General features: G+C 40.9%; 2 protein-coding genes across 2 annotated transcripts in view; both read left to right on the top strand.

Moving 5' to 3' along the window:
* The window catches only part of LOC311039299 (uncharacterized protein), a 120,791-nt gene that overhangs the window by 52,630 nt on the left and 44,376 nt on the right, over positions 1-23,785 (top strand). The gene's annotated exons all lie outside the window — the stretch shown is intronic.
* Positions 1,845-2,900, top strand: LOC311038624 (chemerin-like receptor 1; the record flags this gene model as incomplete). Its single annotated transcript, XM_084048196.1, has 1 exon — positions 1,845-2,900. One exon carries the CDS (start codon positions 1,845-1,847, stop codon positions 2,898-2,900), a length of 1,056 nt encoding a protein of 351 aa, XP_083904322.1.

Here is a 23,785-nt window from a genome sequence, read left to right as displayed (position 1 = left end):
TATAAAATGATTAGTGTGTTGTTAAATGAAGCAAAGTTGTATACATTAATGTTAATTAATGATCATGTCTTTTCTAAATAATAACAATGATAATCTGCTATGGTCTAACATCTGTCGTACACACACTTTAAATGTCCTCTCTATCTCTCTCTCTCGCACGCACGCACGCACGCACGCACGCACGCACGCACGCACGCACACGCACACACACACTCTTCCAACCACTGCATTTTTCTCTCTGCACGAAACACTTGTGTGTGTGTGGGTGTGTGTGTGTTCTTATGGTGTGTGTTGTGTGTCTATGACCCTGTTAAACCGGGTTATAATTACATAAACTTACATCTTGGTCAGAGTCCTTAATCGGACGCACCGGACCTGCCTTAAAGAGGTGGTGCCATGGTTTTGCACTTTTTCTGTTTTTCATGTGTCTATGAGGTTGATAGAACTTCATTAAGCCCTCTGGTGGTGTTTTTATGGTGTTGTATGTCTTCTCTGACTATTTTGAGTTTCTTCCTGGAGGCTGAAACCTTGAGGGTCAAATGTGCCAATAGAAAAACAGCACTTTAATGACCACCTGATTCGGATGCTATCAATGCATAGAATGGGAGATTATCACGTTCTATCAGACCATTGAATGGGCGAAGTAGGCGACCTACTAGCTACCCCGCGATTTATCAGACCATTCATTGGGCGTAATCAGGAGCTACTGACCTACCGACGGAGATGACTTAGATACTTCAGTTTCGGTTTTGGTTTTGGTTGTTTCGTTTTCGGACCATGACGGAGGCGCGCAGTCTCAGGCGAGCTGGAGCCCCGCGACGGGCCACCGAAGGAGCTAAGGCGACTGAGTTGCCGTCCGGAGCGGTGCGACGCTCGCCTGTGCCTACTCAGCGCCGTTCGAGTTACGTACCGATACGGACAGAATCGTAAATATTGTTGTGGGGACTGCTCCGCCTCCATCGGTAGGTCAGCAGCTCCTGATTACGCCCAATGAATGGTCTGACAAATCGCGGGGTAGACGGTAGCTCGCCTACTTCGCCCATTCAATGGTCTGATAAAACGTGATAATCTCCCATTCAATGCATTGATAGCATTCGAAGCCGGTCTAATGACACAGTAAAGTGATACCCTCCCCCTCATTATCATAACACAGGTGTGGGCATGATTAGGAGGAGGGACTAGGGCAGGTGGGTGGTGCTAAGGTGGTGGAGGAGGTGCTAAGGTGAGAACCAGGTATACTTAATGAACTGGTGGCGTGTCCACATAAAAACATAATTTTACCTCCTAGTATAACTAACCATAATACCTGATGATTATGTTTTGGGGGGGGGACAAAATCACTGAAAATCACAGCACCCTGTCTTTAATATCTGTGGCAGGTGATGAACATAGTTGTATATTCCTCTCCTCGTTACACGGGCCAACCTGGTTGATTGTGTGTTTTTTTCAGTACCACATCAACATGTCATTTCAAAATACAATAATGATACAGATCAGTGACTAATCTCTACTCTGTGGGAGTGGGAGCCCCAACGAGGGAGCTAGCTTTACAGACCACTGGACCGAACGTTTTTTTTTTTTAAATTGCAAAATGCATTTACAATACACTTTTCTCCTGTAAATACATGTCCTGGATGATGCTATATAACGTTTTTATGTGGTGTCTAATACATTTTTTGAATAGTTTTTTGCATACCTTAATGTAATGTGAGAAACTGTAGGTTAAATATCCTTTTTTCTGCAGCCCAAAATGTGCAACTGATACAAATGCATCCTTGAGGCATGACAAAAATGTACTTACATACACATCAATGTGCATTTCCCTTTCCATATAGGACTGCACCATGGCATCCGTGACGTCACCTTCACCTACCACTGACTACTACAATGACACTGTTTCTTATGTCCACAATCCTACACCACGTTGGTGCATTAACGATCCATGGTGCGTCACCCTGCTTGTGATACGTGCGATCATCTTCCTGCTCGGGGTTGTGGGCAACGGCCTGGTCATCTGGGTCATTGGCTTCAAGATGAAGCAGAAGACGGTGACCACAACATGGTACCTCAGCCTGGCCGTCTCCGACTTCATCTTCTGTGCAACACTGCCTTTCTACATCCATCTGATAGCAAAAGGATCTTGGATCTTTGGACTTTTCATGTGCAAGTTCATCTCCTTTGTCATGTTCCTCAACATGTTCAGTAGCATTTTCCTGATGGTTGTCATCAGTGTTGACCGTTTTGTGAGTGTTGTGTTTGTGTTTTGGGCCCGAAATAATCGTACGCTGAAAAGGGCAACGTTTACAGTGGTCGTTGCCTGGCTCTTTGCTATGGCGCTGAGCATTCCCTCCTTAGTGGTTCGTGACATTATAACAGACCATAAACAGGTTACTAAATGCTATAACAATTATGGAAAGCTACCCAGCGCTTCTACACGTGTCCCTGTCTTTCGCTTTGTTCTAGGCTTTGTATTCCCTCTGGTCATCATCATTGTGTGTTCTTCTATTATCATTGTAAGGCTACAGAACAACAGGACGGCCAGGACGGCCAGGACGGCCAGGACGGCCAAGCCCTTCAAAGTAATGACTGCCGTGATTGTCACATTTGTCCTCTGTTGGCTCCCCTACCACATATTTGTTTTACTAGACATCACCTACACTCACTACACATCTATTAAAATTGCACTGTATATATCAGTGATTGTTTTTAGCGCAAACAGTTGCATCAACCCGTTCCTCTATGCGTTCATGGGCAAAGTCGGCAAGCAGAAACGAGGGTGCTCTTTCAAAAAAATTGTTTCAAAAATTGAAAATGCTTTCAATGAAGAGAAAAAGATCCATGTAACAGATGACCATGTTCTGAGTTCAATGTCCACCACCCAGAGCCAAACAGGAATTTAGCACAAACAAAAAACACATGTGTAGCGAACGCGTATATAAGGATAAATATACTAAGGATTAGTCTGTGACGTCACTGCTAAAATACCAAGGATGCGTCTGTGACGCCAATATCATATTAACAGAGACAACGTTACATTTTGAGGTTTCAAAGACCAGTGCACACATTGCTTTGGTTGTGTATTGTTGATCTGACTGTTATTATAACTCAAGACAACGTCAGGAACACAGTCAAACTTTATTATTCACTCTAGACTCTGTGACAAGTGACTTTTCTTCTGTGAATGACATTCTCTCTCCCAAAGCCCCATAGTCCACAGCGCCCCCATGAGGCACATATTTACCATTACTGTTGCATGAAATGGTCTCGGGTGCGGAATAATCTTGGCCAATGTGAATACTGGCCAGCTGCAAGAGGCCTATCGTACTCGGGAACGGTTTGAATCAATCGGACCCAGTCTGAATCCACCCTTTGTCTATGCTAGTCTAGGACAACTCAAGGTAGAAGACAGAGCGCAACATCGCTCAATGGGTCTGGTCTTTAAGATACTCAGAGGATCAGTGGGTCTGGTCTTTAAGATACTCAGAGGATCAATGGGTCTGGTCTTTAAGATACTCAGAGGATCAATGCCCAGATAGATACCTGTGCAGCGTGGAAGAAAATTACCCTTCACCGGCGCGTTTCACCGTTTTAGCACTCTTTCAGCATAGGGATGGGTCAGAATAATCGAATATTCAAATAATCGTTTGAAGGATAAAAATCGGATATTAAAAAATGTATATATATAAATAAAAATAAAGTTTTTTTTTTTTTTTTTAAGTTCTGTTGCAAAGGCTATATTGTCATCCACCACCCTGCCCATAGTAAATATATTTTAGAAGATACCTAGTATGGCTGTAATATTTATTTATTCTCCATTTTGCGTTTACAGGAAGTAATTTGGGGACTTTTGACATAACAAATACACAAAAATGGATTGACCGTGGGTATGCTCTAAAAGTGTTCACACTTGTTTTTTTTATTTCACCACGTCTTTAATGGTTTAGTTACAATAATGTAAAAGATGTACATGCTACTGTCTATTCCTGAAAAACAGTTTATAGGCCAATGCAATGCTGTTATTGTATGATAGTCATTTGATTAATTTCACCCAAACAAATCCCACGCCACGGGAGGAGTCCCCGGGGCAGACCAAGGCCCAGATGGGGGGATTACTGGCCTGGGAACGCCTCGGGACCCCCCAGGAGGCAGTGATTAATGTTGCTCAGGAGAGGAAAGTCTGGAGCTCTCTGCTGGAACTGTTGTCCCCGCGACCCAACTCCGGATAAAAGCTTGAAGATGGATGGAAAAAAAAAAAAAAAGCTTTTTCAACAAAAATAAATCTCATCTTTTTATTCCCTTATACGGCCATCTCAACCAATCACTGCGACTGGGGGGCGGGATATTGTGGACATTCTCTATGTGCAGTGGTGGAAAAAGTACTTTCTTCACTTAAGTAAAAGTACCAATACTGCAATATAGAAGTACTCTGATACAAGTAAAAGTCCAGAATTAAAGATGTACTTGAGTAAAAGAACAAAAGTATTGGCATCAAAATGTACTTAAAGTACCAAAAGTAAAAGTACTAAATGTTTGAAATTAGCAGATCTACAAGCTCACAACGGCTATTTTCAAATAGCCTATGTATAAAATAGGGCTGAAGTGGTTAATGTGTGTTTCATAATATCATAATTTATATCTGAAAAGTAACTAGTAAAAGTTTTCAAATAATTATAGTGGAATAAAAATACAATATTTGCCTCGGAGATGTAGTGGAGTAGAAGTAAAAGTATTGGAAATTGGAAATACTCAAGTTAAGTACAAATACCTCGAAATTGTACTTAAGTACAGTACTTAAGTAAATGTACTTAGTTACTTTCCACCACTGTGTATGTGACGGCTCTGCTTGGGATTCCTTTATACTTTATATCTCAACCAATCACAGCGACTTTAGGACACGTAAACACGGAACCGTGCATGAAGCACAGGATAAATAATGACACAGGCTCGTCTAAATAACCAAATTAAACGGTTAATTAAATACGGCTAGGTAGATAGGCGACAGTACATTGTCTATCTATGTATACTTTATACTAGATAGATACAGTACATCTAGTGTCTATCTGTATACTTTATACTAGATAGATACAGTATATCTAGTGTCTATCTATGTATTTTTCTCATAATTGTCTCCGCCAGGCCAAAAGGCATGGCAAGAGAGTATGTTTTACCCCCTGTCCGTCCGTCCGTGTGTCCGTCCGTCCTGTCTGTCCGTTAGCAGCTAATCTCCGGCACCGTTGGCCCGGTCGCTCCGAAACTGTGCACACACACTCCCTGGATGCCAATTCAGAACCTCTGCCCCAAAATTCACATGGGCCTGTTATAGCGCCACCAGCAGGTCTAATTTAGCAAAACAAAATGTTGGAACAAAATGCCTCAAATCATGAATGCAGTGTCTGATTGCCGTGAAAGGCAATCAGACAGAATGAATGGCACCCTTTTCACATTGGTCTATTATAGCACCACCAGGAGGCCACAATAACGTACCTGACCTGGCGGAGACCTGTGCTCCAAGGAGCACTTTTTCTAGTTGCCTATGTAATCCTGGGCCCTACTCTCCCTCCGCCAGCCTAGGGAGAGCCCAGAACTGAGCTCATGCCTCCTTCAATGCATGAGGAGCTAGCAAGCCGCTTCTTATCACCTGACAGGGGAGGGGGTTTCCCCGGTAGGACGTAGCACGTCATTCCAACAAGTTCTTTTCCCCTCCATCAGGCGCCCCAGCTGACCAGGGGGAGCAGGATAGAGAGACCAGGTTTGAAGGTTGAGAGTTCAAATCCCCCTGCTTCTTTACTCTGAAGCATGTTTTGAAGACTTAACATTCAGAAATGACACTTAAAAGCACTAAAAGAAACGTGTGTAAATGTGTGGAGGTGCCGTAGGGCAGAGGATAGTCGGTGAACACTCCTGTGGCCTTTGGCAAAGGGCCACACGGCGACCAGAGGCACAGGTTCAATTCCAACCTCTGCAAGCAAGGTCACAGGTTCAAGTCCAGCCTAGGGAGGCACCGCAGGCAATACTCATGGATGTACTCATTAGGGCTGGTGAATTAATATTCGAATATCGAATATTCCTCGAATATGGGGAAAATATGTATATTTGAATATGAAAATGAATATTTGAATATATATATATATTTTCTTAATGTTTATTTGACAGGGACAATACAAAAAACAATGTATCAAGTTATAAAAACAAACAAAAGATATGTTTTATTGGATCCGAGCACTCGATACATTGTTTTTTGTATTGTTTCTGTTAAAAAAAATACGAAAAATATATATATATTTTTTTAATGATAATAATATTCGAAATATTTGAATATCTGCTAATTTTTAAGACCAATATTCGAATATCATTTCTGAGGAAAGTTGACAGCCCTAGTACTCATTACAGTGGGGGCGGGGAGCAGTGATACTCCTTGTTGTTTCCACACAGTAATGTTGGGGGGTCATGGCAACAAAAATAACACCCACCTGACCTTTTATATAACCACGGTAACAATGTCCATAGACCAATGAATTGTTTACTAACATTGAGACTGGATGCGCAGGTGATTGTTTCACGCAATCAATTTCCAGCCTGTTGTTTCGGGGTGCGCTATAGTTTCAGCACATCCCAACCCCCTCTTGTGTGTTGGCTAGTGAGGCACGTCCTAGCGAGACCTGATAGAATGGGTTTCATTTAGCGCATACTGGTTGCACGCATACTGGTTCTTATCAGTGTGACGTCGTCTGTTAAGGGGTCTATTAGAAAAGCTATTGAGACAGCCGTTTCCTTCATAATGCAATGACTTCATTTGTTTTTGTTTACAATGTTGGACAGAAGGCCATGTAAGTGTAACATACATACAGCTGTCTGTTAAAAATAGTCGTGTGTGTGTGTGTGTGTGTGTGTGTGTGGTGTGTGTGTGTGTGTGTGTGTGTGTGTGTGTGTGTGTGTGTGTGTGTGTGTGTGTGTGTGTGTGTGTGTGTGTGTGTGTGTGTGTGTGTGTGTGTGTGTGTGTGTGTGGGTTGGCGGGCGGGCGGGCGGGCTCGCTCTAGGCGTGGGGGCGGGCGGGCTCTAGGCGTGGTGAGCACTGATTAATTAGGTATAAATAGAGCTCAGGTGTGAGACAGACTCCAGGTATCGGTTTGGTTCAGTTCAGATGGAACTCCAGCTCTCCACAGTTGCAAGCAGGTAACTAACCATCATTATTAACCACCAACATTTAACATTTAAAATAATTCAGTTTGGGGAACTAGTCTGTACATTAATGACATTAAAATGGACAAAATGAGGCATTATATTTTATAATAGAGTGAAGGAAACTCTTTTAATCTACACTCTGTTCCAATGGCTCATAGTGTCATCTAAACCAATGGTTCTTAAACTTTTACATTTCAACTCTGACAGTATACAACTGGAACTAAATGGACCTGTTAGGGTCGGGTCCATTTGGTTCCTTTTAGACCAGTGCACCAATGCAAGGTTCTATTTGAGAGTGTACAAATTGTAACCAAATGGACCCTTACCGGCCTAACTCTGGTTACAATTTGTACATTCTCAGAGTTGGGGGGGGGGGTAATTAGAAGTGAGGGTGGGGCTGAGAAAGCTACATCCACAATGTCTACTTTGTAGATTTTGATTATTATTATAAAGTACATTTTGAATTCTGGACTTTTACTTGTAACAGAGTATTTTTTACATTGCAGTATTGATACTTTTACTTAAAGTAAAACAAATTGCTAGGGGTTTTGCATTGCGTCATTTGCGAAAAATCAACTAAATTCCCTGCTGTGCCCTGCTGTGCCCTGCTCATTGTGTTGGCATTTATATATATGCACTCTTACATTGAATTGTTACATGTATTATACAGGCATCAGCCTTTAGTATGGATCACAATGTAGAGCTCAAACCTTCTAACTTATCTTAAAATAAACTTATCTTTAAAGATTCCTTCAATGTGAATGTATGAAGACACTGCCACCAGATGTATAGCCTACTTATCAGCTCTGTGCATAATGGGTTATTTGAAAGGTGTTAAATAATCATTTTTGGTTACATCCCCCCCTTTTAAGTTAAAGCTCTACATTCCGTATTTCTGACCTAATCATTGCTATGGTCATCAGTGGTGTAAAGTAACTGAGGACATTTACTCAAGTATTGTACTTCAGTCAAATTTTGACTGATTTTAGGTAGATGATATATTGCACTTTTACCTTAGCGCTAGGTATACTCTTAGTTGCTTGTTTTAGAAGAGAATGCACTTAAGACTTCTGGTGATTAGTAGTTTCGTTCCCTACCTATGTTGAATGCACTTATTGTAAGTCACTTTGGATAAAAGCGTCTGCTAAATGACTGTAATGTAATGTTCTCCAGCAGACAGACAGACAGGTGGGGTACTGGGTTCTCCAGTACACAGACAGACAGACAGGTAGGGTACTGGGTTCTCCAGCACACAGACAGACAGGTGGGGTACTGGTTTCTTCAGCACACCACTCATCTTGTTTCAGTCTGTTCTCATTGGTCCACTAAGACCTCCCACCAAGTTTCAGACCCATTAGATGCTCAAAACAAGATATATTTAAATAAAACCCCTCAGCCAATCGAAACACAGAGGGGGCGTGGCCTCCAGTGGCAGTCAATTGTCATTGGTCCACTTACCTCCCACCAAGTTTGGGACCCATAGGACGCTCAGAACTGGAGATATTTACATAAAATCCCTCAGCCAATAGAAACACAGAGGGGGTGTGGCCTCCAGTAGCAGTCCATTCTCATTGATCCATCAAGACCTCCCACCAAGTTTTGGACCCATAGGATGCTCAGAACTGGAGATATTTACATAAAACCCCTCAGCCAATAGGAGCACAGAGGGGGCGTGGCCTCCAGTGGCAGTCAATTATCATTGGTCCACTAAGACCCCCCACCAAGTTTGGGCCCTATAGGACACTTAGAACCGAGGATATTTACATAAAACCCCATAGCCAATGGGAACAAAGAGGGGGCGTGGCCTCCAATACCGATCTATTCCCATTAGTCCACTAAGACCTCCCACCAAGTTTGGGACCCATAGGACGCTCAGAACTGGAGATATTTACATAAAACCCCTCAGCCAATAGGAACACTGAGGGGGCGTGGCCTCCAGTGGCAGTCCATTTCTATTAGTCCACTAAGACCTCCCACCAAGTTTGGGCCCCATAGGACACTCAGAACTGGAGATATTTACATAAAACCCCTCAGCCAATGGGAACACAGAGGGGGCGTGGCCTCCAATACCAGTCTATTCCCATTAGTCCACTAAGACCTCCCACCAAGTTTGGGCCCTATAGGACACTCAGAACTGGAGATATTTACATAAAACCCCTCAGCCAATAGGAACACAGAGGGGCGTGCCTCCAGTGGCAGTCAATTATCATTGGTCCATTAAGACCCCCCACCAAGTTTGGGCCTCGTAGGACACTCAGAACCGGAGATATTTACATAAAACCCCTCAGCCAATGGGAACACAGAGGGGGCGTGGCCTGCAATCGCAGTCCATTCTCATTGGTCCACTAGGACCCCCTACCAAGTTTGGGCCCCGTAGGACACTCGGAACCAGAGATATTTACAGAAAACCCCTCAGCCAATAGGAACACAGAGGGGGCGTGGCCTCCAATAACAATGTGTTCCTATTGGCCCCCAAATACCTCACACCAAATCCGAGACCTAGAGTAGGCTCAGAACTAGAGTTATTCCCAATAAACCCTCGACCAATAGGAAAAGAGGGATGAATGACCAAGGACTAGTGGTTGAATGTCTCATCTCTTATGCTGGAACAGTCTTTGTTACAACAAAGACTGTTCCAGCCTAAGAGATGAGACACTCACCCACTCCAACCGTCTAAATTGCAACAAAGTCTTTCCCAGCATAAGAGATGAGACACTCACCCACTCCAACCATCTTCATTGTAACAAAGACCGTCCCAGCATAAGAGATGAGACACTCACCCACTCCAACCGTCTTCAGTGCAACAAAGACTGTCCCAGCATAAGAGATGAAACACTCACACACTCCAACGTCTTCAGTGCAACAAAGACTGTCCCAGCATAAGAGATGAGACACTCACCCATTCACACCGTATTCAGCGCAACAAAGACTGTCCCAGCATAAGAGATAAGACACTCACCCACTCCAACCGTCTTCAGTGCAACAAAGACTGTCCCAGCATAAGAGATGAGACACTCACCCACTCCAACCGTCTTCAGCACAACAAAGACTGTCCCAGCATAAGAGATGAGACACTCACCCACTCCAACCATCTTCAGTGCAACAAAGACTGTCCCAGCATATTAAGAGATGAGACACTCACCCACTCCAACCGTCTTTCGTGCAACAAAGACTGTCCCAGCATAAGAGATGAGACACTCACCCACTCCAACCATCTTCAGTGCAACAAAGACTGTCCCAGCATATTAAGAGATGAGACACTCACCCACTCAAACCGTCTTCATTGCAACAAAGACTGTCCCAGCATAAGAGAAGCGACACTCACCCACTCCAACCGTCTTTCGTGCAACAAAGACTGTCCCAGCATAAGAGATGAGACACTCACCCACTGCAACCGTCTTTATTGCAACAAAGACTGTTCCAGCACACGTGCGTGTGTGTGTGTGTATGTGTGTGTGTGTGCGTACGTGCGTGCTTGTCTCTCTGTGTTGCTATTGGCTGAGGGGTTTTCTGTAAATATCTCTGGTTCCGAGTGTCCTACGGGGCCCAAACTTGGTAGGGGGTGTTAGTGGACCAATGAGAATGGACTGCCATTGCAGGCCACGCCCCCTCTGTGTCCCCATTGGCTGAGGGGTTTTATGTAAATATCTCCGGTTCTGAGTGTCCTACGAGGCCCAAACTTGGTGGGGGGTCTTAATGGACCAATGATAATTGACTGCCACTGGAGGCCACTCCCCTCTGTGTTCCTATTGGCTGAGGGGTTTTATGTAATTATCTCCAGTTCTGAGTGTCCTATGGGGCCCAAACTTGGTGGGAGGTCTTAGTGGACTAATGGGAATAGACTGGTATTGGAGGCCACGCCCCCTCTGTGTTCCCATTGGCTGAGGGGTTTTATGTAAATATCTCCAGTTCTGAGCGTCCTATGGGTCCCAAACTTGGTGGGAGGTCTTAGTGGACTAATGGGAATAGATCGGTATTGGAGGCCACGCCCCCTCTTTGTTCCCATTGGCTATGGGGTTTTATGTAAATATCCTCGGTTCTAAGTGTCCAATAGGGCCCAAACTTGGTGGGAGGTCTTAGTGGACTAAAGGGAATAGATCGGTATTGGAGGCCACGCCCCCTCTGTGTTCCCATTGGCTATGGGGTTTTATGTAAATATCTCGGGTTCTGAGTTTCCTACGGGGCCCAAACTTGGTGGGGGGTCTTGGTGGACCAATGAGAACAGACTGAAACAAGATGAGTTGTGTGCTGAAGAAACCAGTACCCTGTCTGTCTGTCTGTCTGTCTGTCTGTCTGTCTGTCTGTCTGTCTGTCTGTCTGTCTGTCTGTCTGTCTGTCTGTGTGTGTGCTGGAGAACCCAGTACCCCACCTGTCTGTCTGTCTGTCTGTCTGTCTGTCTGTCTGTCTGTCTGTGTACTGGAGAACCCAGTACCCCACCTGTCTGTCTGTGTGTGTACTGGAGAACCCAGTACCCCACCTGTCTGTCTGTCTGTCTGTCTGTCTGTCTGTCTGTCTGTCTGTCTGTCTGTCTGTCTGTCTGCTGGAGAACATTACATTACAGTCATTTAGCAGACGCTTTTATCCAAAGCGACTTACAATAAGTGCATTCAACATAGGAAGGGAACGAAACAACTAATCACCAGAAGTCTTAAGTGCATTCTCTTCTAAAACAAGCAACTAAGAGTATACCTCTCACTCACACACACACACACACACACACACACACACACACACACACACACACACACACACACACACCTATTCTGATGCTGGGCTTTCAGACTGAATAATGGAGTGATTCATTTAGCTTCACTCCGAGTGAAGCTAAATGAAAATTTAGGCTTAGTGTCAAAGGTTCACATAATTCCATCGAATGTTCACATATTTTTGCCCAATGTTTGCCTATTTCTGCTGTATATTGACCTGTCTTCATGGTCAGAATAAGTATATTTCTGCTCTATATTGACCTGTTAAGACATGGTTTTGCACTTTTACTCCACTACAATTTTTTTTTAAACTGTAGTTACTAGTTACTTTGCAGATATAAATTATTACATTATAAAACATACATTAACCACTTTGGCCCTATTTTATACCTAGGCTATTTTCAAACATTTTTTTACTTTTACTTTTGGTACTTTAAGTACATTTTGATACCAATACTTTTGTACTTTCACTCAAGTACATTTTGAATTCTAGACTTTTACTTTGTAGTATCGATACTTTTATTTAAGTAAAACATTTGAGTGTTGTTTGAACTCAAACCTTGAGAGCTTCAAACATAAGTGTTCAGACAGGGATTTGAACCCTTGTTTGTCATTTCACTGGCAGCTGCACTAAACAGTTGTCTAAAGCAGCAGGTCCACTAGGGGGCAGCAGACATGCAGCTACCTGGTCAGATTGTATGTTACATTTATACCAAGCTCATGGAATCAATGTCATTGGTTATCCAGGTGTCTGTCAATCAACTCTAGTCAACATAGCAGGTTCTGACAGAGGGTGGGACTAATAAAGCAGGAAGTGAGTAAGTAAGTCTGAGAGAGAGAAACAGGTGAAAACAAACATAAATTCAATAATCTGGTAAATGTCACCAAATTAAGAGCTAGAGATTAAAATCAGTGTGTATATATCAGCATGTGTGTGTGTGTTTGGAGCTGGGCTTTCACTCAGTATTTCTACCATAACCAGTTGACATTAATAACTACAAGATGGACTGGCTGGTCAACTAACACACTAGGCTGGAGGAGAAGAGAGTGTGTGAGACATTTCAACACGTTTCTGAGTGAGTATGGACGCTATCTGAGAACTGTAATGATGACAGGTACATTAAGGACCTTTAATAGCCCTAGAAGGCTGTGATACATTTCACCACCACAGGAGGGCATAAGAGTGATCTATGGCTGTATATGGAACACATGGAATGTATGTAATATCACAGCCATTCTAGGGCTAGAAACTTTAATAGTGTTGTGGTGTTTTGGATAGTGTGCTTCAGGAACTTTAATAGTGTTGTGGTGTTTTGGATAGTGTGCTTCAGGAATTTTAATAGTGTTGTGGTGTTTTGGATAGTGTGCTTCAGGAACTTTAATAGTGTTGTGGTGTTTTGGATAGTGTGCTTCAGGAACTTCAATAGTGTTGTGGTGTTTTGGATAGTGTGCTTCAGGAACTTTAATAGTGTTGTGGTGTTTTGGATAGTGTGCTTCAGGAACTTTAATAGTGTTGTGGTGTTTTGGATAGTGTGCTTCAGAAACTTTACTAGTGTTGTGGTGTTTTGTACTGGATGTGCTTCAGAAACTTTACTAGTGTTGTGGTGTTTTGTACTGGATAGTGTGCTTCAGAAACTTCAATAGTGTTGTAGTGTTTTGTACTGGATACGGATAGTGTGCTTCAGAAACTTTAATAGTGTTGTGGTGTTTTGTACTGGATGTGCTTCAGAAACTTTACTAGTGTTGTGGTGTTTTGTACTGGATAGTGTGCTTCAGAAACTTCAATAGTGTTGTAGTGTTTTGTACTGGATACGGATAGTGTGCTTCAGAAACTTTACTAGTGTTGTGGTGTTTTGTACTGGATGTGCTTCAGAAACTTTACTAGTGTTGTGGTGTTTTGTACTGGATAGTGTGCTTCAGAAACTTCAATAGTGTTGTAGTGTTTTGTACTGGATACGGATAGTGTGCTTCAGAAACTTTACTAGTGTTGTGGTGTTTTGTACTGGATAGTGTGCTTCAGAAACTTCAATAGTGTTGTAGTGTTTTGTACTGGATACGGATAGTGTGCTTCAGAAACTTTAATAGTGTTGTGGTGTTTTGTACTGGATAGTGTGCTTCAGAAACTTTAATAGTGTTGTGGTGTTTTGTACTGGATAGTGTGCTTCAGAAACTTTAATAGTGTTGTGGTGTTTTGTACTGGATAGTGTGCTTCAGGAACTTTAATAGTGTTGTGGTGTTTTGGATAGTGTGCTTCAGGACCTGAGTAGAGGTGATCACTGAGTTCTCCAACAGACAGACAGACAGACAGACAGACAGACAGACAGACAGACAGACAGACAGACAGACAAACAGACAGACAGACAGACAGGTGGGGCTGGGTTCTCCAGCACACAGACAGAGTGGAAATATCTGAATAATCTCACAACATGTCACGATGAGACACATTGTGAGCTTGTAGATCGACTATTTCCACTATTTAACAAATGATAATAATAATAATGTAAAATGATTAAATATGGCCTTTTTTTTTGCTGTTGTAGGCTTTATTATTTAATTTGATTATTGGTGTCAGTCATTGTCAGTCATTTCTGTGTATATTTAAGTTATTTGCCATTATGCAATTTCTGTCTGCAAAGCCTAAATGGAAATGTAATTTATATTATGTTACTTATATGTTCAAAGGAAAAAGACAATTATATTAATTGTATTGTCTTTTTCCTTTGAACATTGGCATACAGTATATGAATTACATTTCTGTTTAGCTTTCAGGCTTTATAAACAAAAATCGTTATGGCAAATAACGAACAAAGAAATGACTGACACTGACTGATACCAATTGTTCAATTGTTCAATTATTTGTAGGACAATGAATTGTCAAGTGAAATGTCATGATCGTGACACTGATCTAGGATCTGATCCTTATACTCCTCACTATTGGTTGATTGTAACAGTTGTAAACACCAGTGGTGGAAAAAGTACTCAAATTCTTTACTTAAGTAAAAGTATCAATACCACAAGCCAGGAATTAAAAAATGTACTTGAGTAAAAGCACAAAAATATTGGTGTCAAAATATACTTATATATATATGTATGTATGTATGTATGTATGTATGTATGTATGTATGTATGTATGTATGTATGTATGTATGTATGTATGTATGTATGTATGTATATATACACACACACACTAAAGTACCAAAAGTTAAATTACTGGCCGAAATGAATATAGGGCTGGAGTGGTTAATGTATCTTTTGTAATAATAATCAAAATCTACTAAGTTAACTAGTAACTAAACTTGTCAAATAATTGTAGTGGAGTAAAAGTATAATATTTTCCTCTGTGATGTAGTGGAGTAGAAGTTAAAGTACTGAAAATTGGACATACTCCAGTAAAAAAAATAAAATTGTACTTAAGTGCAGTACTTGAGTACATGTGGGGGGGGGGCACACATGTGGGCCGAATGTGGGGCCTCATGTGGCGGTGGGGGCCGCCACATGAGGCCACCACCTTCACTTGAAGCAGCCCGCAGGTTAATATCGGAATACTGATATATTATTGATTTCAGCTGTTACAGTTCCAAACATGCAAACATGACCTGCTTTATTAGTAGCTTAATGACTAGTATTAAAAAATCCATTGTCTATTTTTGCTACTTTTCTGTAACATAGAATGGCTAAGTACGGCATTAATTTGCGGGGGGGAAAAAGTTAAAATACGGAGATAAGAGGTGTCTGCCCAACAGTGTATGCAATGTGGCCCGTTGGAGTGAGTGTGGAAATATAGTGGCCCTCTCCAACATCAAAGTTGCATCACCCCTGATTCACAACCCTGGTGTTGTCCTGGACAGTCAGATCTCATTCATTCAGAACCTTGGTGTTGTCCTGGATTGATTGATTGATTGATTGATTGATTGATGTACTTTATTTAGTAAGACATGAGAACAGCAGTACATGGAAGTACAAATTCGCAATACAAGGTCTACTAAACTGGAAGACTCATTAAGCACTGAGCTTAATGGACAGTCAGATCTTATTCATTCAGAACCTTGGTGTTGTCCTACAGTCAGATCTCATTCATTCAGAACCTTGGTGTTGTCCTAGACAGTCAGATCTCATTCATTCAGAACCTTGGTGTTGTCCTAGACAGTCAGATCTCATTCATTCAGAACCTTGGTGTTGTCCTGGACAGTCAGATCTCATTCAAGGCACACATTGCAGCGGCCACTCGATCCTGTAGGTTTACACTCTATAACAGGGCTTTTCAACCTTTTTCAGGCCAAGGACCCCTTAGCTGCAGTGGTGGAAAAAGTACTCAAATGTTTTACTTAAAGTAGGGTAAGTGATATTTTTTGGTTAAAACAAAAAGTGTTTTGTTAAAGGTTAAACTATATTTTGATAGTAATCATTGCTATAGAGTGTTTGTTCAGTAACAGGAATCTCCCCGTCTCTCCAGCTCTTTAATAAACATAAAATACATTTTCAGTTAGGTGACAAAATCTCAGCCAATCAGGAGAAAGTACCCATTTATCAGTTTCATTTTATTTGTGTCACCACTTCCAATTTGACTTGTTTAATCTGGATCCTGTCTAGGTTCTTTATTCTGATCGGATAAAATTGGATATGAAACTGAAACTGACCTGAAAATGCATTTTCTGTTTATTAAAAAGCTGGAGAGACAAGGAGACTCCTGTTACTGAACAAACACTATAGCAATGAGTACTATCAGAATATAGAGCTATTTAACACTTATTTTAACCAAAGAAAATCAGAACATTACATTACATTACATTACATTACAGTCATTTAGCAGACGCTTTTATCCAAAGCGACTTACAATAAGTGTATTCAACATAGGTAGGGAACGAAACTACTAATCACCAGAGGTCTTAAGTGTATTTCCTGTAAAAACAAGAACAACACAACACTGACTATAATTTAATATGAGTTGTTAACTTCTTTGAACACAGGCGTACTTTAGAGGTGCAATCTGAATCAGTCATAAAGCCGTTCTTGACCCCCCACCCCACGGGACACCCACCCCACGGGACCCCCCCAGCCTACGAGCCCCAGTGTGACCACTCTGGCTGCACTGCCTATAGCATACATGGGCAACTGGCGTCCTGGGGGGCCATTGAAATTAAATTAAAATGTTACTTTTCAGGATTCCAATTCAAAAATAGCACCAAAAAAACATCACGATTCCAATTCAAAAGTAGCAAAAATTGCCGATCTACAATCTTGTTGATCGGCTATTTTTGCAACTTTTGTGTGACAGAATGGCGAAGTACGGCATTCATTTACACATTTAGATAGAGATAAGAGATACGAGGTGCATCTGCCCAACAGCATATGCAATGTGGCCCTCTGGAGTGAGTGTGGTAATATAGTGGCCCTCTCCATCATCAAAGTTGCCCACCCCTGGTCTATAGCTACACCGCTGTTGCTGATCTAGGATCTGATCATTATTCTACTGTTGTAAAAGAGCAACAGTGAAATGAATGTATTATAAATATCACTGTGTGCGTTGGTTTGTGACCTATGACCTTTGTGTTTGACCTCAGTGTGGATCCATCGTTGAGGGAGTGGATCAGGATCCTGATGCAGAGAACTCCACCTTCTATAGACCATGCACACCCTGGTTGAATGCTACCAGAGGGTAGGAATTTAACCCTAACACCACAAGAATATACCCTGAATGTACTTAGTTACTTTACACCACTGCTTAACTGAGAGAGGGGTGAAGCAGGGACCCCCACTACATGTTGGCTTCATGTTAAATGTGTGTGTTCAGACATTTAACCACTTAAACCCTCAATACTTTGTAAACTTCACCTTTGGCTCTGTACTGTCCTTTTTTCCCCTCTAATCCAAACCTCTTCGCCGAAAATAGCAGATCTACAATTCCAATTCCTTTTTTATGTCCAATGTGTTTGTATTTAAGTTCAACAAGTTAACATAAGTACAGTATAACTAAATGCATTTTAAATTAAATAGAAATGTTACTTTTCAGGATTCCAATTCAAAAATAGCAAAAAAAAACATCAGGATTCCAATTCAAAAGTAGCAAAAATAGCAGATCTACGCGTCGCACTGTGACACGTTTTGAGCTTGTAGCTATTTTTGCTTATAGAATTATTATTTTTTGGCATAGAATGGCGAAGTATGGCATTCATTGACACATTTAGATAGAGATATGAGGTGCATCTGCCCAACAGCATATGCAATGTGGCCCTCTGGAGTGAGTGTGGAAATATAGTTTCAGTTTCAGTTTATTTATTTTTTATAGTGCAACATCACCCCAAGGGGTCTCTGTGCACTTCACAACAGGTCATACAAAAAAGACATAGTAATCAAAATAAAACACAGTAAAATATGCCCGCATGGTCAAAGAACTTACCATGCAGTACAAGGAAGAGAATACATTTTGAACAATATTTAAAACCACAGGGCAAGAACGTGGCAATAAACCACGTAGCAATAAGTTCAGTAAAACTAGGGGGAACCATAATGCAGGGAAAAAAAGATAGGTTTTTAGCCTGGATTTGAAAATGCCCAGAGAGTCGGCATTTCTAACAACTTGAGGGAGAGCATTCCAGAGATGGGGGGGCGCGATGTGTGAATGCTCTGCCCCCAACTGTTACTTTATTTTTTGTTTTGACTGTGAGGAGACCAGCATCCTGGGAGCGTAGTGGACGTCCAGGGATGTACGGTTCTATTAAACTGGACATGTAGGATGGGGCAAGTCCGTTTAAGGCTTTATAGGTGAGGAGTAGTACCTTGAAATCGGCTCTGGTCTGGATCGGCAGCCAGTGTAGTGCTATGAGTGTTGGTGTGATGTGATCATATTTCCTTTTCCTGGTTAAGACAGGCCGGCTAAACAGCACTGTAACTTGTGATCGGTAGTGCCGATCGTTACAAAAGTAGAATGGGATTAGAAGTAGGCCACTTGGCAGTCATGGCCGTAAGTGGAATTAAATGATGTGGTTTAAAAAGTTTTAAAAGTAGTCGATTTGTTGTGAGATGCTGTTATGAGCCGAGCAGAGCAGAGCAGCAGCACGTCCGTCTCTCAGCAGCCTCTGATAGTGGCCCTCTCCATCATCAAAGTTGCCCACCGCTGGTCTATAGCTACACCGCTGTTGCTGATCTAGGATCTGATCATTATTCTACTGTTGTAAAAGAGCAACAGTGAAATGAATGTATTATAAATATCACTGTGTGCATTAGTTTGTGACCTATGACCTTTGTGTTTGACCTCAGTGTGGATCCATTGTTGAGGGAGTGGATCAGGATCCTGGTGCAGAGAACTACACCTTCTATAGACCATGCACACCCTGGTTGAATGCTACCAGAGGGTAAGAATGTAACCCTAACACCACAAGACTATATCCTAACACCACCCTATATAACACCACACCCTGCCAGAATGTTACCAGAGGGCAGTGGTGTAAACTAAGTACATTTTACTCAAGCACTGTACTTAAGTATACAATTTTGAAGTATTTTGTACTTTACTGGAGTATATCCAATTTTCAGTACTTTTATTTCTACTCCACTACATCTCAGAGGCGGATATTGTACTTTTACTCCTGCAATTATTTGCAAACTTGAGTTACTAGTTACTTTGTAGATTTAGATCATTATTACAAAACATACATTAACCACTTCAGCCCTATATACATTTGGGTCATTTGAAAATAGCAGATCTACAAGCTCACAATGCGTCGCATGTAGATTGGCTATTTTCAAATATTTATTATTTATACATTTTAAAACTTGTGAAATGGGACATTCTGCATAATGAATACTTTCTACTTTTGGTACTTAAATACATTTTTATACCAATACTTATGTACTTTTATTATAAGTAAATATTACATTCCGTACTATTACTTGTAACAGAGTGTTTCTACATTGCAGTATTGATACTTATCAAAGGCCAAGACAACACAATGTTAATATTATTTTAGTTGTATGGTTAATTGGAAATTGTATTCATTAATTTATTATTGATTTTGTTTTTTTGTAATAATGATGTGCTCTCCTCCCAACGCACACGCACACACACACACACACGCGCACACGCACACGCACACACACACACACACACACACACACACACACACACACACACACACACACACACACACACACACACACACACACACACTACAAAAAAGGAGCACGATGGAGATCCTTTTGACAGATGTTTATTCATTATGCATTTGTGTCAATAAAGATGTCTTGAAATCAAAACCCATCTTTTCATGGTTTTTGATGACATAAGGTTAGTTAGGTTCATGTTCATGTTTTTTTTTTACAGTTATTATATTACAGTATGTTGTCATGGGATACTATGTAGTGTCACATCCTATGTCCTATGTGGTTTTACTATATTGATGGTTATATAATTACTTTTACTCCACTACAATTATTAGTACAACTTTAGTTACTAATTACTTTGCAGATATAAATTATTATATTATAAAACACACATTAACCACTTTAGCCCTATTTTATACATAGGCTATTTGAAAATAGCCGATCTACATGCGACGCATTGTGATATTAAGTAAAATATCTGAGTACTTCTTCCACCACTGGTTATATTGAACATAGCATAGTATGACATGAGTTTCTTTACTATTGATGGTTATATTGAACATAGAGGTTTTTATGTTGTAATGAAGATATATATATATAAGATATATATATATATATATATATATATATATATATATATATATATATATATATATATATATATATATATATATATATATATATATATATATATATATATATATATATATATATTTTTTTTTTTTTTTTTTTTTTTTTTTCAGTTACAATCATTTCAGCTAATCAGAGAGAAGTTTACGTATGGGTGTAATACCACACTGTCTGACAACCTTATAGCCACTAATTATTTTTAATGTAAGCTAATGTGTTTGATTACAAAACAACTTGAAAGGTTTTGGTAATCTAAAACTTATAATCAAATGACTTAGATATGATGAAAAAAACTAAACACCACATTAATTAATCTAATATTAATATGGAAATATTTAAATATTTGAATATTTGTATCCATCTCTGCCTTCAATGTCAAATATCACCTAAAATATGTATTTAATGTGAAAGGTCTGGTGGCGTGAAGGTACAGCACAGGATTTGTGTGCAGAAGGTTGGGGGTTTGAATCCTGGCTATAGCAGTTCTGGTTTTTGTGTTCATAAGAAGAGGAGGATGGATTTAGCCCGCCTTCCTCAGGTTGTAGAGGGAGGGGCTTAAAAAAAAAAAGTAAAAAAAAAACTTTTTTCCCTTTTTCTGTGCCTCCTTTCATCTCTGCCATCTTGACCCGTGCCTCCTTTCATCTCTGCCATCTTGAGACGTGCCTGCTTTCATCTCTGCCATCTTGAGCCGTTGGAATCTCGTTCGTATCATTTCTCTCACTGGTTGTCACCGTGGTCTGAGTCTCTCTTTTACCATCTTTCTCAGTTTCGCTTTTACCATCTTTCGGGATTTCTCTTTTACCATCTTTCGGTATTTCTCTTTTACCATCTTTCGTGGTTTCTCTTTTACCATCTTTCGGGATTTCTCTTTTACCATCTTTCGTGGTTTCTCTTTCACCATCTTTCGGAATTCTCTTTTCCCATCTTTCGGGATTTCTCTTTCATTATCTGTGAGGTTTGAACTCACAGTCTTTGCACTCCAAGGCGTTTATCTTAACCACTCTGCCACAGTGGTTCATACTTAATATGTTCTCTTGCTTGTTAAGTGAAGGATTAGAGGTACAGGTTCAGGAGTCAGGTAAAAGTTGGAAAAATATCCTGGCTGGGTTTGAACAGGGAACCTTCTAGTTACAAGTCCTATATTGAAACCGCTACACCACAGTGGTTCTTGCTAACTCTGTTCACTTGCGTGGGTGGTATTCACTGAAAGATTAGATAAAGGTGCAAGAGTCAGGTAAAAGTTGGAAAAATGTCCTAGCTGGATTAGAACTGGGAACCTTCTGGTTACAAGTCCTGTATTTAAACCACTACACCACAGTGGTTCTTGGTAACTCTATTTACTTGCGCGGGTCATATTCACTGAACGATTAGATAAAGGTGCAAGAGTCAGGTAAAAGTTGGAAAAATGTCCTAGCTGGATTTGAACTGGGAACCTTCTGGTTACAAGTCCTGTATTTAAACCACTACACTACAGTGGTTCTTGCTAACTCTGTTCACTTGCGTGGGTGGTATTCACTGAAAGATTAGATAAAGGTGCAAGAGTCAGGTAAAAGTTGGAAAAATGTCTGAGTTGGATTTGAACCAGGAACCTTCTGGTTACAAGTCCTGTATCTAAACCGCTGCACCACAGTGGTTCTTACTTATGCTGTTCACTTGTGTGGTCTTCAGTGAAAGATTAGATAAAGGTAAAAGTTGGAAAGATGTTCTTGCTGGTTTTGAACTCAGGACCTTCTGGTTACACGTCCTGTATCTAAAGCACTGCACTACAGTAGTTCTTCCTTATTCTGTTCACTTGCGTGGTCTTGACTGAAAGATTAGATAAAGGTAAAAGCGGCAGGTAAAACTTGGGGAAAAAAATAGGCTAGCGGAATTTGAACTGGGAACCTCCTGCTTGCTAGACCTGTATCTAAACCACTGCACTACAGTGGTTCTTACTTACTCTGTTCAGTTGCGTGGTATTCACTGAAAGATTAGATAAAGGTGCAAGAGTCAGGAAAAAATTGGAACAATGTCCTAGTTGTATTTGAACTGGGAACCTTCCGGCTACAAGTCCTGTATTTAAACCACTACACCACAGTTGTTCTTACTTCCTCTGTTCACTTGCGTGGTATTCACAGAAAGATTAGATAAAGGTGCAAGAGTCAGGTAAAAGTTTGAAAAATATCCTAGCTGAATTTGAACTGGGAACCTTCTGGTTAGAAGTTCTGTATTTAAACCACTACACCACAGTGGTTCTTGCTAACTCTGTTCACTTGCGTGGGTGGTATTCACTGAAAGTTTAGATAAAGGTGCAAGAGTTAGGTAAAAGTTGGAAAAATGTCTGAGTTGGAGTTGAACCGGGAACCTTCTGGTTACAAGTCCTGTATTTAAACCACGACACCACAGTGGTTCTTGCTAACTCTGTTCACTTGCGTGGATCGTATTCACTGAAAGATTAGATAAAGGTGCAAGAGTCAGGTAAAAGTTGGAAAAATGTCTGAGTTGGATTTGAACCGGGAACCTTCTAGTTACAAGTCCTGTATCTAAACCGCTGCACCACAGTGATTCTTACTTATGCTGTTCACTTGTGTGGTCTTCACTGAAAGATTAGATAAAGGTAAAAGTTGAAAAGATGTTCTTGCTGGTTTTGAACTCAGGACCTTCTGGTTACACGTCCTGTATCTAAAGCACTGCACTACAGTAGTTCTTCCTTATTCTGTTCACTTGCGTGGTCTTGACTGAAATATTAGATAAAGGTAAAAGCGGCAGTTAAAACTTGGGGAAAAAAATATGCTAGCCGAATTTGAACTGGGAACCTCCTGCTTGCGAGGCCTGTATCTAAACCACTGCACTACAGTGGTTCTTACTTACTCTGTTCAGTTGCGTGGTATTCACTGAAAGATTAGATAAAGGTGCAAGAGTCAGGTAAAAGTTGGAAAAATGTCTGAGTTGGATTTGAACTGGGAACCTTCTGCTTATGAGTCCTGTATCTAAACCGCTGCACCACAGTTGGTTCTTTCTTACTCTCTTCACTTGCGTGGTACTCACTGAAAGATTAGATAAAGGTGCAAGAGTCAGGTAAAAGTTGAAAAAATGTCTTAGTTGGATTTAAACTGGGAACCTTCTGGTTACAAGTCCTGTATCTAAACCGCTGCACCACAGTGGTTCTCACTTGTGTGGTCTTCAGT

The sequence above is a fragment of the Gymnoscopelus microlampas genome, assembly GCF_963454915.1.
Source record: "Gymnoscopelus microlampas genome assembly, chromosome: 22".
NCBI classification, from domain to species: domain Eukaryota; kingdom Metazoa; phylum Chordata; class Actinopteri; order Myctophiformes; family Myctophidae; genus Gymnoscopelus; species Gymnoscopelus microlampas.
The sequence above is the reverse complement of the archived record's forward strand: the minus strand, read 5'-3'. Positions and strand labels throughout refer to the sequence as shown.